This window comes from Anopheles darlingi, chromosome 3, assembly GCF_943734745.1.
Source record: "Anopheles darlingi chromosome 3, idAnoDarlMG_H_01, whole genome shotgun sequence".
Classification (NCBI taxonomy): Eukaryota; Metazoa; Arthropoda; class Insecta; order Diptera; family Culicidae; genus Anopheles; species Anopheles darlingi.
In genome coordinates, this window is record NC_064875.1 from 48,334,542 (window position 1) to 48,359,541 (window position 25,000).

The window sequence follows — 25,000 nt, forward strand, 5'->3', positions numbered from 1 at the left end:
TCGGTCAGATCGAGCCCGAGTACGTCCGCGAACCGAACTATCTTCTTGCGGCCCGGTGTCCCCGGAGGTGTTTTGCCCGTTTTCAGCGAGGAACATCTTCGGATGCGCTGCGGTTTCGTTTCTTCCTCATCTTCATCACCAGACGAAAGGGTCGCCCGACGCTCGCGCTGCTTCTTTGGTTCCTCATTCTCGTCATTGACTCGTTCCTCCTCCTGGCTGATCGTGCAATCGTGCAGGATCTTTTCCACTTCCGCTATCTGGATGGCGGCACAGGGACGGAGCTCACGTTCTTCCTGTTCTCCATTGTTCATCGTTTTGCGCTGATGAGCGACGTCGGCAGCATACTGTAACCCGTACGCCATCAGTCCGATCTCGGTGTCGGCATTGATCACCGTACCGCGTGGCATAATGGCGTGTCCATTTCCGATGTGCCGCGATCCACAATCCGGAACGTCGATACCGGCCCCGGTGGGGCAGCTACTATCAGCTACTGGTCCCGGTTGTGTTCCATCCTCCAGTGGTTCCATCGTTACATCCTGTAGAGTGCTGTTCGAGTTTGAACTGATCCCGGTGAAGGTCGAAATGTTGGATTCAGTCGATTGCGATGGGGGAAGTGACTCCGAGCAGCTGTCACTGTCGATGGTGCTGCTGCCCACATAACCGGTCGGTATGTGTCCGTTGGCCGTGTGTATGATATTGGTCTGACTAGCAAAAGGATTGCTGATGGTTGCCACTGAGGTAGTTGAAGTTGTGTCAAGCTTCGATGGGCTATCAATCGCACTCTCCGGTGCGGACACTCCTGACACTCCGGAGCTGGCCGCGGCTGAGGTAGTGGCCAGGGAACAGTCGGCGACCGGAACGGCACAATCATAGTACACGCAGCCACCGGCCGAACGTTGCTGCTCCGGATCGGAACTATCGGGATCGTAGAACTGACAGTCGGACGAACTGCTATGGCTACTGGCGGCCGATCCTTGCGGTGTCGAGCAGGGCGATGAACAAACGTAACCGGACTCGGGGGCCTGCGTTATCGGATCAGCGTCCGAAGAGGCTGGACCGTGCCCGGAAGGCAATCCCGTCGGTGTGGCCGATGCCGTCTCGATCAGTCGCGTATACTCGCATTCTTCGATCGGTGAGCTAGGGCTTTCCGGTTCCAGGCCAAAGTCGAAGAAGGAATCGGCCTCGTGCGCGACAATACGCAGCGGCTGTAGACTCGTTACGACCGTGCTGCTCTGTTCATCGTTGGCGGCTGCCGAAAGCCAAGTGTTTTCGCTGTGATTCTGCTGTTCGTTCGCCGTAAGGCTGCTACCGTCCGCCGTATCTTCATCGTCACCGGTGCTGCCCTGCAGGAAAAGCAAACGGGAACGGTCGATTAGTCATGGAAGGGAAACTGAGTGTGTCAGGGATATGGAATATAATTTCGATTCCCAAACTCAGGATTGAATTTCGAATTAAGCACATGCCGAGGCATTCAGTTGTTAGTAGCTTAATGACCGAACGGGGAATTCGCGGATTGACATGGCGTCTTACCTGCGAACCAAGATTCCGTAGGCGCGACTGTAGGCTCCGGGCGAAGGCCTCGGCGCGGCCCCGGCACGACATACCGATCGGGAGCAGTGCGGTGATGCCGCACGGTCTGTCAGGTGCAGTCGTCGCTGACGGATCGCCCGGCGTTGTCATGGAAGTGAGACAGTTTCTGGCAGTAGCAACAGGGACACGATCGCGAAGGAAGAGAAAGAGAGAGAGAGAAAGAGAAAGAGAGAAAAGTCGTTCAAATCATCAGCCAACTCATTGATCAATGCTCGTTTTCGAAGCTAGCAAGTAACGCAAACGCGAGAGGACATTGGACTTGCTGTACTGTAGAAGCGACGGGCGAGCGAAAGCGTTAATTGATAAATTTGAATCGCACAAATTGGGTGCCAATAGAGCTGTTAATAAGCCGTTGATTGATGTATCGATCTAGTATCTAATTGTACGAATAGCGAAGCGAAGGAAGCATCTAATATCTACCACCAGACTGAGCAGCATTTCCGATGGGTTTTATCAGACCATTAACCTTAAAAAGGGCGTGCACTTGACGTAACAAGAACCAGCAGACGAAGACGATCCGAGCAGCTCTTAAAATGTGCACGCAGATGCCATAGGAGCGCCATTAGAACGATATCGTCTGGTACATCTCCAATCCAAGCAATTAGCCCACTCGAACGCTCCCCTTCCGTTTCAATTGGCTCATCGTGATAGCGGAGAGTGATGATCACATGATCACACGGGCGTCAGAGCAAACCTCCATCATCCTTTGCGTCACGACAGACTGGCGAAAGCCTACCGCTGTCTGTGGCCGTCAGTGGGTAACGCGAGGTGAAATGCAAAAATTAATGCAAAATTTTCTTCACAAACAACAAGCACAGGGATCGGATGGTGTGGTGGCGTTTTCATTTTTCAATTAAATTTATTTATGGCAACCGAAACGCAACGAAACGAAACGAAACGAAACAAGCGGCATCACCATTTACGATGACGCATATGCGCCATCCGCTCTCGGGCCACGCCGGTTGGCCAAGGGACACACAGGATCACACCGCGCGATCCGTGCGCTCATGTCAATCGCCACGTTGGTGGCGCCCCGTTTGGTGCTGCTTCTTTGTGCGTTTGCTTGTGCCACGAGCGCCACTAGCTGCTGCTGCTGCTGCTGCTGCTGCTTACAGGATAATGCATCCTGCTTTCCGCGCGAGAGGGCAAGCCAAGGAACAAAAGACAAAACAATGACCTTAGGGCGTGATACTGGCCAGTGGAACGGGGAACTACCACGAGCTGTGTGTGAGAGCTTCTTACGGCCACGAAAGTGAATATCATGCTCCTCCTCCTCCTCCTCATCGTCCCCATCAGCCAGCCACGCGAAAGACGCGATCAGAGAGATCACTGGTTTGGCCACTTTCTATAAATACCGTCAATAGCGCGGGATGTGACGATCGGCGGCATCGTACCGCCACCATCACCACCCTCCCTCCCGGTGGATCATCATTGCGCGTGTTTCGATTTTATTTTAACCTTTTTTTCCCCTCCTTACATCGCCTGCGTGCCTGGCACGACAATAAACAACGCCATTCACGCGTATCCTCGCGAGGTGTTGGGCGAGTAAGTCCGCGCGCGCGCGGTGGAACAGGATCACGATCAGATTCAACAAAAGACTACTTTCGATTCGTCTTGCGAGCGGATATAAGGTGTGGTGGAATGTCTATTGTTTTGTTGAAGGTACACGACAAGCATCGATGGATAGCAAAGCAACACATGGCGACAGGTGCTGTGGCGTGTAATCAGTTCTTACAGAAACGCACTGGACACTACAAGCTGGAAATATAAACAAAACAAACTAACTAACAAACGGCAAAAACGAACAAACAAGAATAACGACAGAAACAGAAAAGCACAGAACAAGAAAAACACTATGAAGAAGGAAAAACCAATAACCTGATCAGAATGATCCACCACCAGACGTAGAGTGACCAAGCTTCATGTAATCTAGAAGAGAAAAAGAGAGAGAAAGAGGGAGAGAGAGAGAGAGAGAGAAAGATATAGGCGAGCAAGGGGAGGGGGCTTAATACAAAACTGAAAAAGGACGAAAAAAATACACTCCAAGAAAAACTCCTGATATCACATCCGGCCTCTTAGGTATGGGGGATGCCTTGTGTGTGTGGCGTAACCCGTTGCCGCCGATTACCATTCGTATCTGACAGAAACTGTCCTTCTGCTTAGGGCTCGCCGACGGTTAGCGGATTGGAACTGAACTCCGCGAGCGACAACCTATTATTAGCTCCCATAGTTCGGTACCGTGGTGGCCATATCGCGAGGTACCATCATTGAAGGTGCCGGCGTCGTCGGTGGTGGTGTAAAATCAATGCCCACAAAAACTGCTCGCACGCGCGAACCGAGACGCACCTTAACGTCTCGTCATGATCATGGGAGACGCAGGGTAGCATAATCTAAGCCTCTGGCCATTGAGCATTCGAGCACAGAACCTCACGAGGAGGGTTAGCGGGGGTTCATTCGTGTGTTTGGCATTTGCCATTGACTGAACTGGCGGCCACGATTGGATGGTACTAAAATAAGACGAATGTCAATGTCACGCCACGACGAAAAGGGTGAATACAAAAAGAAAGAGATAGAGAGATAGAGAGGGAGAGAGAGAGAGAGAGGGAGAGAGAGAGAGAGAGCTAGATAGTAGATGAAGTAGAGAAGAGAGAAATTGCCCAGCTCAAGCATACTTAGTACTCGGACCGGTTCAAAAGATCAGCGGATCGGCAACCAATGAAATTTAGTTGCCGTTAATCGCTTGATCTTCATTGATCGCTTTGGCTCCCGGTTGGAAAATGGAGAACGAGCATCCTTACACAAGGAGATCAATAAGGGAACGTATACTCACAGGATGGTGAGGAACAAACTAAAAGCATTCTAAGCGCTTTCAGTGCAGAATGTGATCAATGTGTCGTGTTTTGAACGGAAGGAATGCGGTGAAACCGAGGTAATATATCGAGTTGGATTAGTCAGTTGTTGTCAGCTGTCCTAAAGGAGCATAGCTAAGCTTTGAAAATCTGTCTACCTAGAAATAACACTCAATCTTGACTTAAGGGGGGGCTTTGGTTATTTCGGGTCCAAAAAAGGCTTATTTTTGACGATTTTTAGTGCAGAAACCATTCAAGTTCATTTTTTCAAGTGAAAGTCATATTAAACTGCAACTTTTCAAGAATATTTGGTTCTATTTTGGGGAAGATTTATTCGAAACTACGTTCATGGCATCCAATCTTGAAAGGCTAGTTTGCAAAAATGTACTTTTTGCGGTGCCCATCGTAGCCACGTGCTGGGTCATCAGAAATATTCAAATGAATATTCTTTTGTTAGATTATGAGTTTATCCAGGTAGCCCCGTTGAGTTTTTGTTAAATTTCCCATTTTTCGATTTTTGGCAGATTTTAGAAGTTGGAAAAGTGCTGCTTTTTTCGATATTGCCGTAAAAACGACACTTTACATAATTAAAAAAATTATTTATAAAAAAGTATCAACAATTTTAACAAAATCTCGACGGGGCTACCTGGCAAATAGTATAAAGATTAACTGTTCAAAATTTCAAATCGATCGGTCCAGTAGTTTTTATGCTACGATGGGCACCGACTTTGAAAACGTAGGTTTTGGGAAACGCTGTTCAAAATTGCGAGATGTATTGAGCCTTGTATTAAACTCTGTTTTTCAAAAATCAATATCTTTGCCAATTTGGCTTTGATTGATCCCAAAATTTTACACAATAATCTTGAAAGGATAACAACTCATAAAAAAATATAAAAAGTAAATGCGAATAAATAAAATAATATACCGAAGCCCCCCTTAATGTATGTTTGCAAAAGCATACTAGTACTACATAACTTACTCCTTGTACAGCTGTGTGTTTCTTACTTTGTTCAAATTATAGAAGTAGATATCACAATGATAATGCCACAAACTATATTCAAACTTATGAAGTTATTTGTCTCACGATGGTACTAGAACAATATAAGCTGGAAAGATTGAAAACTGATCTCATACCTTGAAGTTAATCCTATTTGAAGAAAGAGATCAGATAACCGATGTGCTGAGTGCGACTAACATTTTCATGAAAGAAAATTATGTTGTCTTATGTATTGCAGATTATGATCAGCTTCATAACACTTATTTCTAATCAAGCAACGAGGCACATTTGATTGGTGGATATGTGTATGGTTTTGGTAAATAACATTATACTTATTATTGTAGTGCCAACCAAAAATACATTCATAAGACCAGCATACTGACTCCAATAGCATGGAGCAATGGCAGATGCACTCCTCAAAATCGAATCCCACCGCTCAGGGCCTGGCCCCACACAGCATAATCTATTCTATCGCCTGCTCCCTTCGCACGTCGAAGTCGAAGTCTGTGTACCAACGACGAAGCCATAATAAACAACGCCTCGCGCCTTATCAGTGTATCGCGGCACGTTAGCTATGTAGTAAGGGTAGCGCCATCAAAAGCCAAGCTGTCCTCCCCTCACACCTTAACCCATCGGCCGACGGGAACCGGACCGGCACTGCGGGCGGGCACTAGATCCGCCCGTAACCTGGTCGCCCGTGAGGTCGCCGAGGGGAACCATCCGTAGATGCATGCTCGCTGACTCGGTGCACTTCACGGCCACCACGGCATTTGTTTATACCAATCGGTCCCAACCGGTGATAACGGATGGGATGCAGGGTGCGCAAGATGCAAGATGCTTTGTGCAAACGACCGAATGCACGCCGTCGCCGAATGTAACTCTCAACGCGAACACATGTGAACGAAGCGCAGGATGGGCCCAGAACTAGGTAAGCAAACGAAACCAGCTATGGTACAGCAACAGTAGCAGGAGTAGCGACAGCATATATATACCTCATTGCGTGGCTCATTTTTTGTTGGATTTCTTTCAGTAAATTGTTATGAATAATGAGGGTAAGTGGTGTACATTTGCATTTGCGACCGTCCATCAATTGCTGCTGATGAATCATTCGACTATGAGTTCCAAGGCGCAGTCGTTATCAGTTACGGATGATCTACTGATAGGGGCTCGTGTTCCATCGTGGTCCAAGCAATTAGAGATGGATCTGACACTGACGATTACCGTAGAATGTTGTTTTAGGAAAATTATTTCAGTCAAATGAATATCTTTACCAACTCATCCTTTCCTAAACGTGGTCGCTGATAACGAAATTATCACATCAACCTAATGCAAACGATGGAGGCGCCTGGTACGTCGAATTAGGGAACCTATGAAGAGTCAATTGAGCTACTGCTAGGAAGGAGTTTAAAACGAATATACACGACGAAGCCGATGGTCAAGGACACTCTCTACTAAGGGTAGCATCGAAAGCAAGGTAATAAAATGGGACGCTCGTGGCATATTTACGCTCTCGGCGAAAAAAAAACATGTTCCGGGACACATAAAATGCTATGGATAGATAGGGGGAAAAGAGAGAGAGAGAGAGAGAGAGAGAGAGAGAGAGAGAAAGAAAGAGAGAGAGAAAGAGCGCGTGCATAATCATGATACCCCTAAATAGGGAAAAAGACAGAGAGAAACACGAGCGAGAGCGTACAGTTCGTGGGACTAGCTAACTGACGAATTGAGGTGACGGAGGTGGCATTCGTCATAGGGGGTTCACTCCAAACGCATCCGGCTGGTCGCGGGACCGCGGTCAGCTCTTGTTGGTGTCGGCCGGAGACATGATGAACGATCGCGCAGAGTAAAGCGTTGTTGGCACCGGTACGAAGCGCACGAAAGGTCGAACACCATATGGGTGTGCTTGCGTATGGGTGTGGGAGTACTGGCGTACGGGGTGTGTGTATCTGTGTGTGCGTCTGCGGGGTGCTGGTAAAGGAAAAATATTTTGTGGAGCACCAGAGCACCACAATTCACCTTCAAATGACTTTCTTTCATCGAACCACCGCCCAGAACCAGACCATCAGGTCAGGAGTTGCGTCAGAAGTGCAATTCCGGCGTGAATTGATTTTTGGAGATGAACCGAAAGTGTCTCGACAGACGGCGTTCGGTGTGTATTAATATTATTAAACAGCCGCCGGTGGTAGTTGCCTTTTGTGAGAATGAAGTAATTGATGCAAACTACGTGGGACGACACGTGGAACGTCGATGTAACGATTAACGAGAAAGGAATGATCGTTGGATTGCTTCCTCCATTGGGCGTTGCATAACTCCTAATTGCAACATGAGACCCCTTTTCAGTTCAGAAGATGATTTTAATTAAAAGTGATAGAGATATAATTCAACAAAATAAACCCAAGGAGGACATGCGATTCGCAGAAGAAAAAGGGGGTTTAAAACTGAAGGTTAGATCGCCAAGGTATGGTTGAGGGTCATCCCTGTGCTGACCTATGCAGACTGGCGCCGAACGATCGGCGATCGGCGGCGTAATTGCGGCCACCGTTGTCACCTGCCTGCAGCAAGGTGCGCTGCAGCACTGGCAGGACAAACCTTCAGGGTCGCGTAGGCGTGGTTCGTAGCGTCACACGTAAATAGTTAGCGAACCGGATCAGGTGGTTGATCTTACCTCCGAGCGCGGGATGATCGTCCACGTCAATCATCACCTGACCGAACGGTGGTCGGTGCACTTGGCGGGCGTGATCGTGGTGTGATGTGCATCTTCTAGGCAGAACAAAAACCCAACCCCTAAGAGCTGCTCCTGGCCTCTCGCAGGATATCGAACAATGTTGTTATACTGGCGACCGAACATACATACACACAGCGCTCGTAACAGATCCACCCGTATGGATCTCTACTTGATCTCACCCACTACTGGCAGGCGGGGTGGCGGGGTGTTCAAATGGCGACAAAACATCGTGGCAAGAAATCGGGAATTAAGTTGCGATTATTTTTAAAAGAAAGCATTACACCGACACCAAATGTGTGCGATCTGTGCCCGTGTGTCGAGTGGTATGCGTTGAAAATAGAACCGCACACCGCACACTACTACGGTGACAAGTGTGCGCGCGATCATTAATGATGATCTCGAGCAGGACACGGTTCTAAGGGTGTCGGGCAATTTGTTTGTGGCAAACACGATCACACGCTGGATGTTTTAATTGGGCGGCGTTGTGTGCGCTCTTCTGTCTGTCGTTGGGTTCAATGGCGGCCATCTAGTGGCGCCAGGTTCCTCGTGCAAGTAAGAAGCAATACAGAGCAATACATAGACTATCGCGATCGGGCGATCAGGCGATATCGCAAACCTGCAGCCAAATGAAGCATACGGTCGCTTGTGGTAGCAGTGGGTTCATCAATCAATGAAATCAATTTGTTACGTTGTAAATCCAAACCATACCGGTCTACTATGCACTGGGGCTGCTTACTTGGATTGACACAATCTCTTCGAAAGCATTCTAAGTACTTATCCCAGTCTCACTGTTCTAGAGAAATGTCTCTACTAATAAGATACTCGGGCACACTTTGTTATCAAAATGGATTATCCATGGTTTTTTTTTCGCGAAAAAACATTATCACCATTCTGTTTTATCGTGAAATTTTATCCGACATTAACCAGAAACCACGATGAATCAGAGACACCCATTCAAAGGCTAGGCGATGGTTACCAACTGCACTCGGACTCACGTTCGCTTCGTCGCTTTATCGCAAACGCGGCTGCTAGAAGGAGTACCACCCTCTCGTAAGCAGCCGAGTGCTGAAAATATCAGCGAAATCGTGGGGTGATAAAAAAGTTAATTTTTTCCCTTTGCTAGCTAAACTGCATAACGGGCAATCGGGGCGGCGACCGTTGGTCAAAATTGCGCATAGAATTCTAGTTCGCCGCGAACGGGGTTCGCCTTTTGCGATGATAAGACATTGCTTTGCTCCAAATTACGGTTATCTATATCAGCAATCAAAAGGTAATTCCGCGTGATGATCTGCGCTTTTCTGCTGATTTGCTGCGGCTGGTTGTCGCGGGGACTCATGGCATAGAGACGGTCGCGGACATTCCTTGTAGCTCGGAAGTGCATTCGTTAGCCGAGGGTGATATTTAACAAGTCTCACGGCTTCTTACTCTTCCCCTTCGATTGCGACACTCTTCGTTAACACTTCGAAGGTACCGGTGGGGAGGGCGACCGTGATATCGGAGAAGTGGCTGAGAAGGGGCCGCCGGGTTTTATCCCTCAATTAAGGAGCATGTGCGAGTAAGTCGATGGTTCCGTCTTCTCGTCAAAAGAGGAAAGAGCGAGTAAGAATGGCTTGAATGTGGCCGTAACCGGTGGGAACGAGAGGATTTGTGCAGCGAGCGCAGTCCGTAGTAACAACGTAGAACCATCACTATACCCCGACCGTGCGCCCAGGGCTGTTTGTGACGCAAGCCGCTGGAGAAATTACCCAAACGACCCAAATGGTATCACTCTACACAAATAGAGGTCATTCGTTGTCGTTTCACGAGAGGCGGCGTGCACATGCACAAGAGATGGATGCCAGCGCTTACCGTAATTCTATCAGAAGTCCAATAACGATCGCTGTCACTGTGACGATGATGGTTGGCTGATCGGCACCGAACAAATGCCGGATCAGCTGCTGTTCGATACTCGCTCTGCCGGAGCTGTGGTAGTTGCTGGTGTTGCTGTTGCTGCTGCTGCTTTCGACGGTTGTCGCCGGATGCAGAAATCGTCGCCAACACGTCGTCGTCGTTATCGTTGATGCCGGTGGCTTCCTCGAAGAAGCACAATCCAGGGGCTGTTGCTGTTGTTGTCGTTTAAAGGATTCGTTTGTAGCGCTCTGCCCGTGTGGCTGCCGGTGGTGCAGTAACACGCTACTCCTATCGAGCACTAATCCAGTGATGCCGCCGATTTCAAGACGAAACACCGGAAATGGGCACCGACACCACGAGGAGATGAATGATTGGAAAACACTTGAAGCACGGTTTCTAGGCACCGATGCAACAAACGCACAAACACAAACTCAAACACACATACACACACACACACATACACAAAGAGGGAAACAGGGAAGCGGTAAGCTCTCCACCAGAAGGACACCAGAAAAAAACACAGCACAGCATACACTAAGCCACCGACAGAATGGACACAGAAAGCCGGATGTGGAAGCGCAGCGCAGGACAGCAGGATGAGTAGCGTTAATGTGTGGTACGCACTGTGACCGCGTGTCCCTTGCAGCCCTTTCGAAGGGTTTCCTTTTTCGGGAATCTTCTTCACCGACCTTTGCTCCGTCGTTTTCGATCTCACTCACTCACTCACTCTATCTCTTGCGTTCTCTTCCGTGCTCTCTCGCAATCTTGCTTAACAATAAAAATCGAAACCAAAACCAGAACCCAGCAATGCCTTTGGTTTCTCACTTTTGTGCTTCTGAGCTGCGCCACGCCACGGGGCCACGTCGTCGTTGATTGATCCTAGGTAGGATCGACACTACACTTACAGTGCCCGCTATAGGGCCCGTTTAAGGGTGTTATCACTGACACGATGAGCAGACCAGAGCTGAACCTCACATCATCCTTGGCGCACTCGTTCGCCTCACTATAATGTATCACATAATTCGGGCGTGCGGCGATCTGTGTGTCGATCACTTGAGATGCTGATGCACGGCGCTACGTTAGCTCGAACCAGGTTACCACCGGTAGAACCAGTTCCTCGTTGAAGCAGCAAAGATGCAAGCCTCAGGCAGGGTCGTTGCCTTCGATTTTGGTCGATGCTGGTGCGAAGCACCGAATCCAACTCAAACTGATGCTGGTTCCGGATGATGATGAGGGTGGTAGGTGGATGCTAGGGGCATCGACGTTGTTCAACGATGCCGGTCTCGTACCCGACCATCCTCACAGATCTGCCTGAAGTGGAACCGTCTGTACGAACGAAAAGAAGAAAGAAGAGATTTCGGGTCCATTAGAGTCGGAGGCAATGCTAGAAAGAAGTGCAAAGGGAACGGTGGATAATGCTCGGGTATGCGGTATGTGGCAGTTTCAGGGCATGAATGCTTCCGAATTCCATTGGGTGCTAGCTGCCTGGAAGCATAATTTCAATTCATGCGTATGTGGCATAAGCACATATGATCAACCAAAACGATCTATTCCTATCACGGGGAATTATTCTCTTATTAAACGGATCTTGCGTTCAGGATCCACGATTATCGGATCGTGAGGAAACGATGTCCACGTTTGAGGAGAATTATTGTTGACGCTCCCATTCCAACATTCACCGATTGCACGAAAGAAAGGATGTTTCACCGTCACATGGCAAGATGCAGCGTGGAATTACTCAACAGTTCTACTATTCCTTCTTGTTCTGTAGTAAATCCGTAGTTCTTCTGCTAAAGTTCGAATGCAGTTCATGCTGACCGGTGTAATGCCACTCGTTAACCAGATTTGCCACTCGTTCACACGCACTCACTGTCTCTCTCTCTCTCGCTCCCTCTGTCTCACTCGTCCGCTAGTGGTTTTAATCCGTATCAACGGTACTGACTTCACTTACTATTAGCACAGCAGCCACCTCGATTCTGGCCAACAATCTCGTCGATTTACACCTGGCACTACTACTTCTGCCGCCTCTTTTCGTGTCCGGGACGGATCGTGGGAAGGGCCACCAGCAGATTACGAGACTTGTGAACTGTGCTCCGTGGAACCCTCTGGTACGGCCGAGCCACCGCGAGCAGTGTGATGATGTTCCGCCTCGGACGTCGTTTTGGCAGTGTCAAGAGAAGGACGTTGCAAGGTCGCGCGCGCTCGAGATTCCGCTCGGAGATTCCGCGGCTCAGCACCACCACCAGCAGCACCGTATAAGCGGCCACACGGCGGCGGCGACCACTGCACTCCCAATTGAGCAGCAGCTGATTCCCGCTAGCTCTCTTTCTCTCTCTATCCTTCTCTCCGAACCATCGTGTGCACTCCTTTCACCGCTCTCGTTATCTCCTATCGCTCTGGCGCCTATGCTCGCTGCTCTCTCTCTCTCTCTTCGGTGAAGCGCATGCGTTCAGTGCTCCCGCGGTTGTCTCGTGCCGCGAAGGGATGCAAGAGGGGGATTTGGGTGGTGGGTTGAGTTGCGTTGGGGCTCGTGGATCGGCAGATCTTTAAATGAAGGAGGCCCTTAAGGGAGAACTGCATTGGTTTTGGGAATGGGATTTAAATTGTCGAAATGGAATAAAAGATTTTTGGAACCCTTTTCTCCAGTACTTCAACTCCTTTGCTCCAGATGTCCTTTTATTTCTTAAGGACCGGGAATCCGGTTCCTGTTATCCCCGGTCAACAGTAGAGGGATCCCTCGAAGCTAAATGTGTTACACGTGCCAAACGTAAACATTAGTGTTTTCCTCTGAGAGAGTTTACTAGGGCTAATAGGCATTTCCACACACACACACACACTTTCAATTATGCTGCACGCTCTGTAACACCCCAGGTTCAGATCATATTTTTCATTAACATATTTGCAGTGTACATGAGTTGGTTTGTGAAATACAGTCATTCGAATACTAAGTCGTTAAGTGGCGTCGTGCCAGTTTGATTGTATAAATCCGTTAGCCTAGATAGCCTGTTATGAAACGCAGATAGCTATTAAGGCACTTCTGGCTTTTACTCCTGTTGAACATAGAGCAGTTTCCCCAGATGATCAGGCCGTAAGAAACTGTAGGAACTACGAGGGTGAGTCAAATATAAACGAGAATTTTCATCCTACGATCACAAAAATGATGATAGAACATTCCTTTTATAGTCATTGGGAGGGATTGTCACGAGTAGGAAATGCCTACTTGATCGCCTCCTTGACTTTCTCAGTACGCACAGCGACGATTTCGGAGCATGAGGTACCTTCGTAATTTGACCAACAAATTATAGACAAGTTTCTCGCCATAGTAGGCGTAAAATCGAGCGAAATTTTGAGGAGATCGACTGCCTAGTCTCGGGAAGAGACACTGTCGCGAGCCGTAGTATTTGCATAGCCAAAAAACTATGATGGGTCGTAATCGTGTTGAAAATGAGAGCCATAACCGCAGAGATCGTACAACATTGGATCCTTTAGACGGCACATGCTCGATGCTCGCCCTCGCACACTTGGAGTCATTACTAGGGAAAAACGGATCGTTAGGATGCCGTGGATTAGATGCGAGGGAGCAGGATCTTCTCTCCAGTTCTACGACGTTGATCTCCGATGATGCTCGGTTGCTGTCAATTCTGGGCTTGATCATGCGCCCGCCTTTTCCATGGAGACCATGTTGGGCTTGCAATTCATCGGCCATGTCAACTGGCAGCCTACGAATCATTTTCACAGAACGCTTGCTAGCCCTGGATTCGATGTCCGACTTCGATTTTTTAGAAGTGATTGACTCCGACGATGCAGGGCACTCCAGAATTCCACTCTTCTTTGCAATGTTCATGGTTGAACTTATTGTGACACTCCACCATTCAGTGAGCGGGCATTTATTACTTTGTGACACTTTCACTTTCGGTCGGAGCGAAGCAATACAGAGAGTGGGTGAGAGTAGGGTGGATAAAAATGAGCTGTAATAGAGAGCGCAGGAGAAGCGAGGAGAGATAGATCGGTTCGCTTCTAGGGAAGATGAATCTCACGGGTTTGAAACGATCTCTCGTGGGCTCTCTTGATTTCCATTCGATCATTGCAACATCATTTTAACCCAAGAATAAGTTTAACCCAAGAACTTTTTCTTTTAATCCTTTTTGATTTTAACCCAAGAAAAAAAAAGAAACAAACAACGAATAAATTTGTAAAAGAAACAATACTAAGTTTATTACAAAACTTGTCGTTAAGCTTAAAGGAAACTATTCCTTCTAAAGACTCTTATCGATAGTCTTTGGCTATTTGTTGACAATTTTTTTTAACATTTGCTATCATAATGGATTTAAATATGTATAAATATAATATTCTTTTGCTGGTACATTTAATAGCGACACATTAGAATGTAAAACTCATCCATTAACCAGCGGAAGAGCTAAACAACTTTATGGAACATTCTGTTACTCTATTCCTCTACTCGCTACAGACAATTCTATCCCTGAAAAGTTGCACATTTCGCACGAAAAATTAGGTCAACATTAGGTGGGTGTGCAATCAATACGCAAGTCCAGTGACCTTTTTTTGGGCATTCAATAAATGTTACTAATGTCCTATCAAAGGGGCTGATGTTGTTAGTAGATACCCAAACGATATAGCAAATGCAAATGGACTTTATCGAATTCCGTTCTGCATGCAAACGGATTTGATTATGAGCCAAGGATAAAAGGAAGAACTTTTGCATCCTGGCTACAGTTTGCATCACAATGATGCAATTTGCAGTTGCATGAGAAGGTGCAACTGCATTCGAAATTGCATCAACACTAGCAGCCATGCTTTCGAAATGTGGATCTAGAGTTCAAAGAATACATTCATGAAACATTGCCCTTTGTTAGAATCATGCGCGGTGCATTAACTTCATAGCCACTTTACGGTCGTTGCACCGGTTTCAACGTGGTGCATCCTTCTGTAATCGGTGACCACGTGCTAGCGCTGCTGCTGCTGCTGCTGCTGTTGCTGGTGATAGTCCATCAGCATCCAACCTTCGTCGCGAAACCGGAAGGCAACACGTGCCAGGACAATGGGAGACAGATGGAGTATTGAGGCAGGATGAAATCATGCGCAATGCTGACACCATTCTGCCACCTCCTTGTGGCTTCGGTTGCGTTTACTCACATGACGTCACTCCTCAAAACAAACCGACCACTCTTTGTTGGTTCTTCCCCCACGGAGGTTCCTCTCCTCCAGCGGTGGCGCACGCACGCAATTTTACGTCCTTGAATCGGGACGGTGACATTTTGGGCGGACATTTATGTTTTTATGTAACACTGGCCATTTCAACCGGTCATTGTTCTGTTTATTAGTCAACACTGGAAAAATCTTTGTGCGAAAAGGGAACACGTTTCCGGTTTCCGTTGAACGGTGAAATGAAGTGAGACTTGTGGGGTCTGGATTTTGGTTCGCAAATGTGAATTGTTGAAATGATTGGAAGCTCCTTTTAGGGCAGTAAAGATTGCGCCCCGGGAGTCAGCAAAGCATCCAGTATAGATAAGTGAACCTGAACCGAAGCCTGATACAGGATGACAATCAGCGATAGTGCCAGCGGCTGTTTGAAGACGCTTTCAGCCCGCCTTAAAACAATGACCCGGAAGTTTCGTTTCTCGCCAAGACGTCGTTACTATTGTGCCATGATGTGCGCCACCGTGATGGTATTGCTTGTAGTCGCCGTGATAGGATATCTGCTGACCGGGGTTTACTATTGCTTCGATGTGCTGATTGAGTGGAAGGTATCGAAAATAGTAAGTGTCCTCATTTGAATTGAACCGTTTCATTATCTCCCTAACATCGAGATTGCTACTTCCAGTGCAACCAGTATTATAGTAACGAAATTACGGGCTACATGTGCCCGGAGCTCTGTGCCGGGGACACCATTTCCGAGTTCCAGTGTCCATACCGGAACCAGGCCGTACTGTATCCTGCCAATCCTAATCGTTTCCTCGCACGGAAGGCTCAACAATATGTGGTTTTAAAGGTAGAAAATGTTTAGAAGAAAGATGATGATCAATCGATGATGTACCGGTGACTCTTTCAGCATGCAGTACCCGATGTAAACTACGAGCAACTCTCGTGGATCGATAGCCACCGGCACGAGGAACACTTTCCGACGGAGACGGAATATGTTGGCATAGTTCGGCGTTACATTGCGTTACGGTACGATCTGCAGCTTCCGTTTGATAAGCTGAACAGCCTGCTAAAGCTCAAGAACAAGAACAACCACGTCCTGTTTCATGCCAGCATGCGCAATAGCTGGAACTTGATACAGAACAACGAGTATCTACTGAGCCGGTTGTATGAGGAGAAAGAAATTTTCCCCCAAGTGATCGGTACCTGTGGTGACCTGTTTCTAACCGAGCTGCTCGAGACGGTCGAGTTCGATGAGCGGCGATACCACTTCACGAACCACATCGATCTATCCAAGTGGCGGTACCACATCAAGGTTGCCGTCCTAATTCTCGACTATCTAGAGGAGATGGCCCAAAATCGGTTCCAGATGTGCTCGGTACTGTTGGCCGGGTTTGGTATTAGTGATAGCCGCATGAAGTACCACGATCTACGGTATATTACCACAGAAGCATCGATAGACAGGAAGCTTTCGGATGGACGCTGGTGCGAATCAGATGCAGATTGCGCTTACTATGATTGTCGTAGCCGCTGCAATACCACATTGCGGCAATGTACAAACCGGTTGCTAAACAACAATCTACAGATCGTGTGCGAGAAGGTAAGCAATCATTCCATCCGTCATCGAGTGATTCCTAATGTACTTCACGCCTCTCCCTATCAGATATTCCGTGGCACTGCCAGTGCACCAGGTATACTGGTAACGGAGAAAAGCCCGAATCGGTTGCTGCGTATTCTCGAGCGTTGCGCAAAGCCTGTCAGTAAGGCGGACATCGATAGTCAGCGTCCTTGGGGTGCCTCAAAAATGCTAAAAAAGCAGTTGTACAACGAGTTGACGAGTATTTACGAGCAGCTCGCCTCTTCAATCTACTCCTAATTGTCAATCCTGGGTTGAATGGAAGTAACTGGGATTCGGTACCGTAGTCAATTGCATTGATAATCAACCGTGATGTACTGCCAGTGGCTTGGTGTGCGAACACACCTGCATGGGAACGATTTCAGTAACCGGAATCGGAGGGAGCGTCGGACGAGCTGGTTTCAGTAGACCAAACATGTTTTTTGTAGGATAGCTTCAGCACAGAGATTGTAAGATACAGATTTTTTCATCGCTTATTGACAGAATAGAATGGCCTCTTTGTCATCATGAATCAAAATTGTTGAAACGTTTCACTTCTAGTTGGAATACTGACGGGGCAGCAAATGTACTGTATTTACTAAGGCACTCGGGAGCCACCATAATTTCAATCAACCGACAGCTTGATCGACCGATCGCTCTCGTTCGTCGTTATGAATGCTCGTTTCGTAGACCAAATGCGACACCAAAGAGCTTCCAGTAGTTCGAGAAGTAGTTTTTGTCGATCGGTCGAGTAATCTCGTGTCGGTAGTATACCGTAGATTTCCTGTGGATAGTGAGCGGTCGAGCTCAGCTCGATTTGTTGTTGTAGCTCATCTAATCGCGAGCTATAGATGTCCAGGTTGGCTAGCAGTTGCACATTGTGATCGAACCGTACGTGTTCCAGTCGATACGAAGCGGTGGCACAGTGACGCAGCAGCGCCAGAAACGAGCGGTTCGTGAGTCGTACATTCAGTGAAAGATCTAAATGGATGAGCTTTTCGCAGTGGCGATCTAACGCTGGTAGTAGAGACGTTTCCAGCTCCTCATCCGTTAGACGACAATTTCGAAGATTAAGCAGTCGTAAAGAATCGAGCGGATACTCCGTGATCGTTTGCCATAGCTTGGATTTAAAGCCATCGCAAAGTACCGCCATCGAGCTAAAGTTAGCTTCCTTTAGTTGACCGTCTCTCAGCAACGCCATCAGACTCTCGACCGACCGAGTGTTTAGTTTGTTCTCGGAAATATCAAAAGAAGCTAACCGAGCGATGTTAATCGAGGGATGCTCGGAAGGAATGAAATTAGATATTTGCGTTGCACGGATGCGCAAAACGCGAAGGTTTGGCAAAGCATTGCACAAAGTCCCGAGAGGAACGAGAGCCGCATCATGGAGAGGGTTGTGACTAAGATCAAGTTCCGCCAACTGACCCGCTCCTAATGCTGGTTGAACATTGTTCAACGTGTCCATTGTGGCCATATGTGATGGTTGCTCCTTTCTACTGAAACACAACATTTCTATCGTTCGGCTAGTGAGCAGATTCATGGCTAAGCGAAGGACACGCAAATGCTGAAAGGATGGTAGGTAGCGTACCAATTTGACCATATCCTGATCGGTGATACCATTCAATGAGAGATCCAAATGGTTTAGCCAATCCTGCTGGAAGAAAATCGCCGAAAAAACCATAGAAAGGACGTGCGCCGGAGCAGTTGGTATCGAAGGAACGTTCCGTGCAAAATTCACTTCCAGGGCAATCTTCTCATTGCGATCCATCATTAGCAACTCTTTTCGCAAATCATTATCGTTCGCTGGAAAGTAAATGAGGCAAACATAATGACATGTTTTCTTGTTCGATGCAATGGTTTTATATTACCTAGATTATGTTCTCGCACGTAATCATCATAGAACTGATCGAGATTGATCCGTTCCCAGTCCAATATTTGTGCAAAAACAACCCATCTGTCGGAAACACCCGTTCCAATTAGGGTAGTTAATGGTTCCGTATCGGCAAAGGATCGAAGCGTCGAACCATTCTCCACTGGTCGCAGTTTAATGACTGGCCGTTTGCCGTGTAATCTACAAAACATCGAAATAATTCAGTAACTGTCTACACTCAACAATGCTTACATCAACTTACATCATGTAAGATTTCATAACTTCATTACAGAACCAGCCGATTGTCAGAGTGGCAAGTGTGGTTCGACCTTCGAGGTTAATAGTAACAGTAACGCCGTTGTCCAGCGTAACATGTATAGTACGCGTTGGTGGAATGGGTTCACTAGTTGCAACCATCACCTGCGATCTGGGACTCAACGAGCGCTTTGCGGGTGATGCCAGCTCCACCGTTACCGGTGGAGCATGATTTTCTTTCTCCTCCAAAGTGGGACTTGCAACGCGTTGAAACCCGGCATCAATAAGCGATACCTGCCCGGAGGAGTATCTGCGACTGAGCGACGAACGTAGTTCTGCGGAGCCACGACGTTGCTTAATCCTTCGGAAGCTTTTCGATGAGTTATTCATCAGCACACTGAAGGCACTGTCTTCGGCATCCTTCGCTGCAACGCTTTGCCGTGCCTCTCTTTCGCATCCACTATCCATCAGATCGTCCTCCGAATCTTCCGAATCGACTAACGCGTCTATACGAGATTGGTTCGCTGTGACGGTGGCGGGTTCCTCATCAAACGATCTCTCTTTACGCGCAGGCTTCGGACTGGCAAAGGAAGAGGAGCGTCTCAGTTGCTGCCCATCCAGTAAAGAGTTGTGTAGGTTGCGACTGACACGGCTTCGTTTGGCCGATTGCTGCAAATCATCGATTAGCCAGTCATCAGCATCAACTTCCTCCATTGTCATGTGCGCTAGTCGTTTCTTTTGGGCGGAAAGAGATAAGCGAGACTTTGTAGGTAGTTCAGCGATCGTTCCGTTGGAAGTTTTTCGTAATGCTTGCATTGCACTACGGTACTCTTTGACGCCGGACCGTTTACGCTCCAGTTCGTCATCTTTATCCTTATCACTGTGCTGCGATTCTTCCGAGCTTTCGGAACTGTCTTGATCCGGTAGCATGTTACGATGCTTGGAAGGTGCAGATTGCGCACTACCATATCCTGATGATGCTGCACCGGAGCTGGTGCATCGTAGTGAACGGTCTCCTGGCGAAGCAGAAGCGTCGTGCGTTGCTTTTGCCGTGCTACGAGGACCTGTTCTGTTAGACTTGGACCTGATCGAATCGTCTACCGTAGGTGGAGGTGAGGTTTGAATGGCTGCAGCATCAAATTTCGTTACCAAGAGCTCGCGTATCCGCGAATATTGAGCGCACTCTTCCGAAGAAAGTGATCCTGGCTTGCGTTCGCTGTACCATTTATCGAGCACGTTCAGAGCCGTATCACCAAAGTCAGTACGATGTGTTGCATTGGCACCACGTTCCAGCAATAGCTCGACAACGTCCAAACGACCATTACTGCATGCATCGTACAGTGGAGTTATACCATCACAACTGGTTCCACCTTTATCATTCAGATGTGCTCCACGGTCCAGTAGCAGCTCAACGATTTCGGTGTGTCCGTGAATGCAAGCTTCATGCAATGGCAACCACCCAGCATGATCGCGTACATTCACCGGATGGCCTTGAATAATCAATCGTTCGGCCAACGCCTTGTTACCTGAGATGGCTGCCTGATGTAGCTGCGTTTCGCCTTTATTGTTGCGCCGTACCGCGAATGTTGTGCCACGCTTGCGTGTTCTCGAACCAGGAGTCGTTCCAGCGACTGTGCTATCGTGATCGTTGCTGGTTACAGACGACTTATTCCCAGATTGCCCATCACTATCGGCGTCATCGGAGAGATCGACATCTAGCTGCACATCGTCGCCAATGTTGGGCGTGTCGTGATCATTCTCCTGAAGCTCTTCATCTATAATACCAACCGGACCGGCCAGTAGATCACCCTCGGAATCCGGCAGTTCTTCACTGTCCGGTTCAGGCCCGGTGCTTAGATTAATGCCAGCTGCGACGGCCTCTCGTTCCAGATCTTCTGCCATCATATCCATGCAGTTGGCACGCAGCAGTTTGACTGCTCGCTGTATCGGTACCTTTTCTAGCTCGGTCGAACCAAGTTTTCGCGCTTCCAGTTGAGCTTTCCGATAAATATCGGAGGTTTCGAAGAAAGAACGGCTTTTCTGTCTCTCGTACAGCTTTGCAATCTGCAGCAGTGTGTGGTACGCCTCCTTAGGTTCGTCGGAAATGATGGCGTACTCTTTCCACAGGAAGTCAAGAGCTTCCTCGTACTGGCGATTGTCGGTGTACGTCTGGTACAGACTTACGTAGCATGGTATCAGTTGCCGATTGACCTCTCCCGCTGCCTCAGCACACTCCAGCATCCGAGTGTAGTAGCCGATGGCTTTGGCAAAGTTGCGCAACTTGCAAGATCCATCACCCATGCGTTCGTACAGTGTTTTCCTGCGTGCGTAATCGGTTACTTCGGTTGTAATGAGATCGTCTTCGGTGCGACACATCGCAACTAGCACCTTCAGCTGTTTTTCGATAACTTTTGCATCCGAGCTAACGGGTGTTTTTAACCGGTAGGCTTTCTTCAACGTTTGTCGCGCACTCTGGAAGTCACCCATTCGGATGAAGAATTCGCCTTTCAGTAGTAGCGTTTGGCACATCTTCGAGGCACGGTTCTTCAATCTCGATGCTACCTCCAGCGCTTGGTTGAGCAGGCGTAACGTTTTACCGCAGTTAGGGCCCCCTGATCCTTCTTTGCGCTCCCAACGCGAGGTCGATAGTGCCATCGTGCTATAGCATGTGTGCAGTAGCTCGAAAAGATCCGCATCCCGAGCCAATCTTATCGCACGTTCCATGTGCTGTTGCGCTGTTTCCGGTTTACCTCGACGGTCGAGCGTCACACCGAGATTCAGATAGATTCCTGCCTCCATTTCCATGAGATCGTGCTTTCGCGTGCTACCTTGCAGATCCTTGCAAATCTCCAGACCTTTATGAAAGGCTTTCTCCGCCTCAACCAGATCCGCCTCGGCATCGGTCGATGATTGACATTCGGCGCGGTGCAGATGAACGCGCCCGATCGTGACATGAGCCCGTTGCATTTCCATCCTATTTCCTTCGTTCTGGGCCGCTCGCATGTACGCCTGGACGTTCTGGAGAGCCTCTTTAAACTGCCCCAGCATCAGGTACATCTCGCCGATCATGCGAAACGCCAGACCGCGTTCCAGGCGCCGGTTCAGCTTCTCGTACGCCTTGGCCGCAAGTTTGTACTCGTTCAGGGCCCGCTGATGTTCCTCGCGCTCCTTGTACAGTTCGCCCAACCGCTCGCATGTTTCCGCCAGGGACAAATAGTTGTCCTCGTTGGCGTACTTGGTTTTCTTTTTTATCAGCTCTGTCGACAAGAAAAAACAGGTAAAGCAGGTTCAACCTGAAGGCGTAGTGTTACTTACTCCGCTCATCGTATGCCATTGTGGTCTCGGAAGTCCGGGGGTTTATATTTTATTGCTGGAAATCATGAATTAAATAAGAGCACTTTTATACCACAAAACTCGGAGCTGGAGTTCAAAAACAATTGGAGAAAATGCGCGCGAAAATTTGCCCAGCCCATATAACCACTCACTGTGGAGATGCTGAGATTTTTTTCCCATAGTGCGAGCGTGCGATTGTTGCGCAGCGATGTCAAAATGCATAAGCGACAAATAGTTCAGCGTGCGATTGTCGCGCCGCTATACCAAAATACATAAATTTTACGCGTGACAATCGCACGCTCGTGTGGCAGTCGCTTCACTCGCCATGTTTTGCACTATGGGAAAAAATGTCAGTATCTCGATAGTGTGTGGTTATGTGGGTAATGTTTACTTTTTGTTCGACCTCCTCCTCCCACGAAATATTCCACTCGCGGAGTTATCAAAAGATATTTTATTCTCGATAAGAAATGCCCGCGTGTTAAATAAGAAGCAAGTCTTCGAAACCCGAAAGTCCGGTTCTTTCTTCGAGAGTCGTGGCCTTGACAACTTTTGGGACAACTATGTGATAATTGTGTAACAAAATTGTTGGGTGGTTTCTTAGTTACGCGGTTTGTGATGAGTTTCCCAAAGGAAGACGCCTATTTCGTTTGGATTCAACCGCTCTGCCTCATTTTCCCCGGGAGTGTCGACTGGAACGGAGGCTGCTCCGGAGCAATACGTGGATTCGTTCGAGATTCAGCCAAATATGGCGTTTACCGTTACCGATACCGTTTACGGGCCCGTGAGCCTTCCCGCCTACATCCGGCCAGTGGCGGAAGTGGCCGAGTTTAAAAGATTGAACCATCTGAAGCAGCTCGGTGTAGCCAGAGACGCACGATTTAGCGGAGCACAGCATACTAGATATCAGCATTCGATCGGGTAAGTTTGGAACGGGTCGGAGCCGTTTGAAATGAGACATGTGGATTAACAGTACATTTCTTTTTCTTGCAGAGCCTGCTATTTGGCCAACCGGTTGTTGGACGCTCTAAGTCTAACCCATCCGGTCGACGAAACAGATCGAAAGTGTGTGCTGGTAGGTGAAAGGCTGGGCCGATTTTGGAGAAAGTAAAGTTTTTGATTTGTCATTCATCTCCCACTCTTTCCCTATTTCTTATTCCAGTTGGCCGCTTTGTTGCACGACGTTGGCCATGGACCATTTTCGCACATGTGGGAGAAGTTTGTCGAAGTGTACGGTGAATACTGGAAGGTAGGTTACGGCGGTATTTCCGTGAAATGCGTATTTTAATTTGACCTATGCCTTTCTTCTACTGCGCCGCACACAGCACGAAGAATCCTCCGTTAGAATCGTCGATGGAATATTGCGTCGGTCAACGGATCTGTCGGAGCAGGAAATAGCGCTGGTGTGTGGCCTTATCGGTGGTGACGCGTTCGGGATGCTAAGTCCCGATCGACGATTCCTGAGCCAGATTGTTAGTGGCGATGTGGATGTCGATCGTTGCGACTATCTACAGCGCGATTCACAACATGTGCCCGATATCATAAGCCCATCGCGTCCCTTTCGAACAATCTTCGATCGTGCACGGGTCATGCAGCTGGGCAGTGAATCCATTTTGGCGTACGATCTACGAGATTACCCGCTAATATACGAGATGGCCTGTGCTCGCCAAACGTTCCACATTCGCTGTTATCAGGACCCGAAAGTGTTGGCGGCCGAGCATATGATGCTGGATATATTGCACGAGGCGGAGCGTGTTGGATTTCAGTTCTCCCGGTAAGTAACGTTTTTCGGGGCAGGGGAGTAATGTTTAGTTGTGTACCGTATTTATTGAGGTATCCTTATCGTCAGTACTGTCGGTCAAATCATTGGTAGAAAGGTCATTTATCGGCTCTAGTGGCTCTTGTGCAGGAGTTTTTGGTTCACTTAAGTTAATAGCGCTAATGTACTCTGGGTAGTCCAGCAGACCGTTCCGGTCCTTATCAGCGAACTCGATGAAGTCGTCGATTACCTCTGCAAAAGATGCATAATTGTTTATCTTTGGTATTTCGCTGGGCTTTTCCTGCATTACCAATGATATGGTTTAGATCATCATCCCTTACGAACAGCGAGGGATCATCGGTTGTCGCCGTGGTTTCCTCCGGATCATCACCTCCGGCACTACCGTGGCGATGCTGGTGATTGTGATGGGTGGCCGCGTGTAGCATCTCGAGCCCATCCAAATTATCGTTGTTGTCCGAATCGTGCAGCTTGAAGTAGTAGAAGTTTTTCTCATCCTCCGTCATCTGCATTAACTGCTGGTCACCGATCGGTAGACCTTTCAAATCCTCCTCCAGATGCCTGTAGGAATGAGAGATGATATATGCACTAACTGGTGTACGCACAAATACTGTTCACAAACGATCCCATACTCTCGTTGATGCTGCAGATGTTCATCTAGCTGTTGCCGGCCAGACTTTCGGCTAAATTCTCCTCCCGGATGGTGTGGACCTTTTGCCACCACCAACGTGCTCGTATGGAGACAATTAAAGATTGTGGTATAAACGAACACGGAACGCAACAGGATGCTCCTAGGGTGGTGCTTTGTAGTCATTCTATGGGTGAAAGTGTTTCGCCACTCATCAAATGATGTTAAAACCTGGAATTGATTCGCTTGTTATCGCTAGAAACCAAGAGCAGCTAGAAACAACGAGTTTTTTTGTGTATCAGGGCACACCTTGAACT

At 48.1% G+C, this 25,000-nt stretch overlaps 4 protein-coding genes across 4 annotated transcripts in view; 2 read left to right on the top strand and 2 right to left on the bottom strand.

Moving 5' to 3' along the window:
* Positions 1-10,141, bottom strand: part of LOC125956545 (glycogen-binding subunit 76A) — a 12,124-nt gene extending 1,983 nt beyond the window's left edge. Inside the window, exons 1-3 of the mRNA XM_049688545.1 lie at positions 10,007-10,141; positions 1,531-1,696; positions 1-1,343 (exon numbers count right to left, since the gene is read on the bottom strand). The exon at positions 1-1,343 is cut by the window's left edge and continues 1,983 nt beyond it. Coding sequence (XP_049544502.1) covers positions 1-1,343; positions 1,531-1,680 — 1,493 coding nt within the window. The 5' untranslated portion in view covers positions 1,681-1,696; positions 10,007-10,141. The remainder of the gene's footprint in view (positions 1,344-1,530; positions 1,697-10,006) is intronic.
* Positions 10,142-15,666: 5,525 nt separating this feature from the next.
* LOC125955561 (divergent protein kinase domain 1A) lies at positions 15,667-17,092 on the top strand. The gene is made up of 4 exons (XM_049686697.1): positions 15,667-15,825; positions 15,891-16,058; positions 16,119-16,808; positions 16,872-17,092. Exons 1-4 carry the CDS (start codon positions 15,667-15,669, stop codon positions 17,082-17,084), a joined length of 1,230 nt encoding a protein of 409 aa, XP_049542654.1. The 3' UTR covers positions 17,085-17,092.
* A 297-nt stretch (positions 17,093-17,389) lies between these two features.
* Positions 17,390-22,353, bottom strand: LOC125956533 (tonsoku-like protein). The gene is made up of 4 exons (XM_049688523.1): positions 22,264-22,353; positions 18,956-22,205; positions 18,692-18,894; positions 17,390-18,626 (listed from the first exon to the last, which is right to left on the bottom strand). The coding sequence occupies exons 1-4, from the start codon at positions 22,280-22,282 to the stop codon at positions 17,449-17,451; spliced, it is 4,650 nt and encodes a 1,549-aa protein (XP_049544480.1). The 5' UTR covers positions 22,283-22,353; the 3' UTR covers positions 17,390-17,448.
* A 336-nt stretch (positions 22,354-22,689) lies between these two features.
* The window catches only part of LOC125956559 (deoxynucleoside triphosphate triphosphohydrolase SAMHD1 homolog), a 3,698-nt gene continuing 1,387 nt past the window's right edge, over positions 22,690-25,000 (top strand). The window contains exons 1-4 of the mRNA XM_049688571.1: positions 22,690-23,199; positions 23,272-23,353; positions 23,441-23,527; positions 23,604-24,052. Of these exons, the coding sequence (XP_049544528.1) occupies positions 23,027-23,199; positions 23,272-23,353; positions 23,441-23,527; positions 23,604-24,052 (791 nt within the window). The 5' untranslated portion in view covers positions 22,690-23,026. The remainder of the gene's footprint in view (positions 23,200-23,271; positions 23,354-23,440; positions 23,528-23,603; positions 24,053-25,000) is intronic.

Bases quoted from the DNA above. Each gene is read 5' to 3' on its own strand.
- LOC125955561 (XM_049686697.1), top strand. From the start codon at position 15,667: ATGACCCGGAAGTTTCGTTTCTCGCCAAGACGTCGTTACTATTGTGCC. The intron at 15,826-15,890 runs GTAAGTGTCCTC...TGCTACTTCCAG, and splicing joins AGTGGAAGGTATCGAAAATA to TGCAACCAGTATTATAGTAA. The intron at 16,809-16,871 runs GTAAGCAATCAT...TCTCCCTATCAG, and splicing joins TACAGATCGTGTGCGAGAAG to ATATTCCGTGGCACTGCCAG.
- LOC125956533 (XM_049688523.1), bottom strand. The intron at 18,895-18,955 runs GTAAGTTGATGT...GATGTTTTGTAG, and splicing joins GTTATGAAATCTTACATGAT to ATTACACGGCAAACGGCCAG. The intron at 18,627-18,691 runs GTAATATAAAAC...TTTACTTTCCAG, and splicing joins CGTGCGAGAACATAATCTAG to CGAACGATAATGATTTGCGA.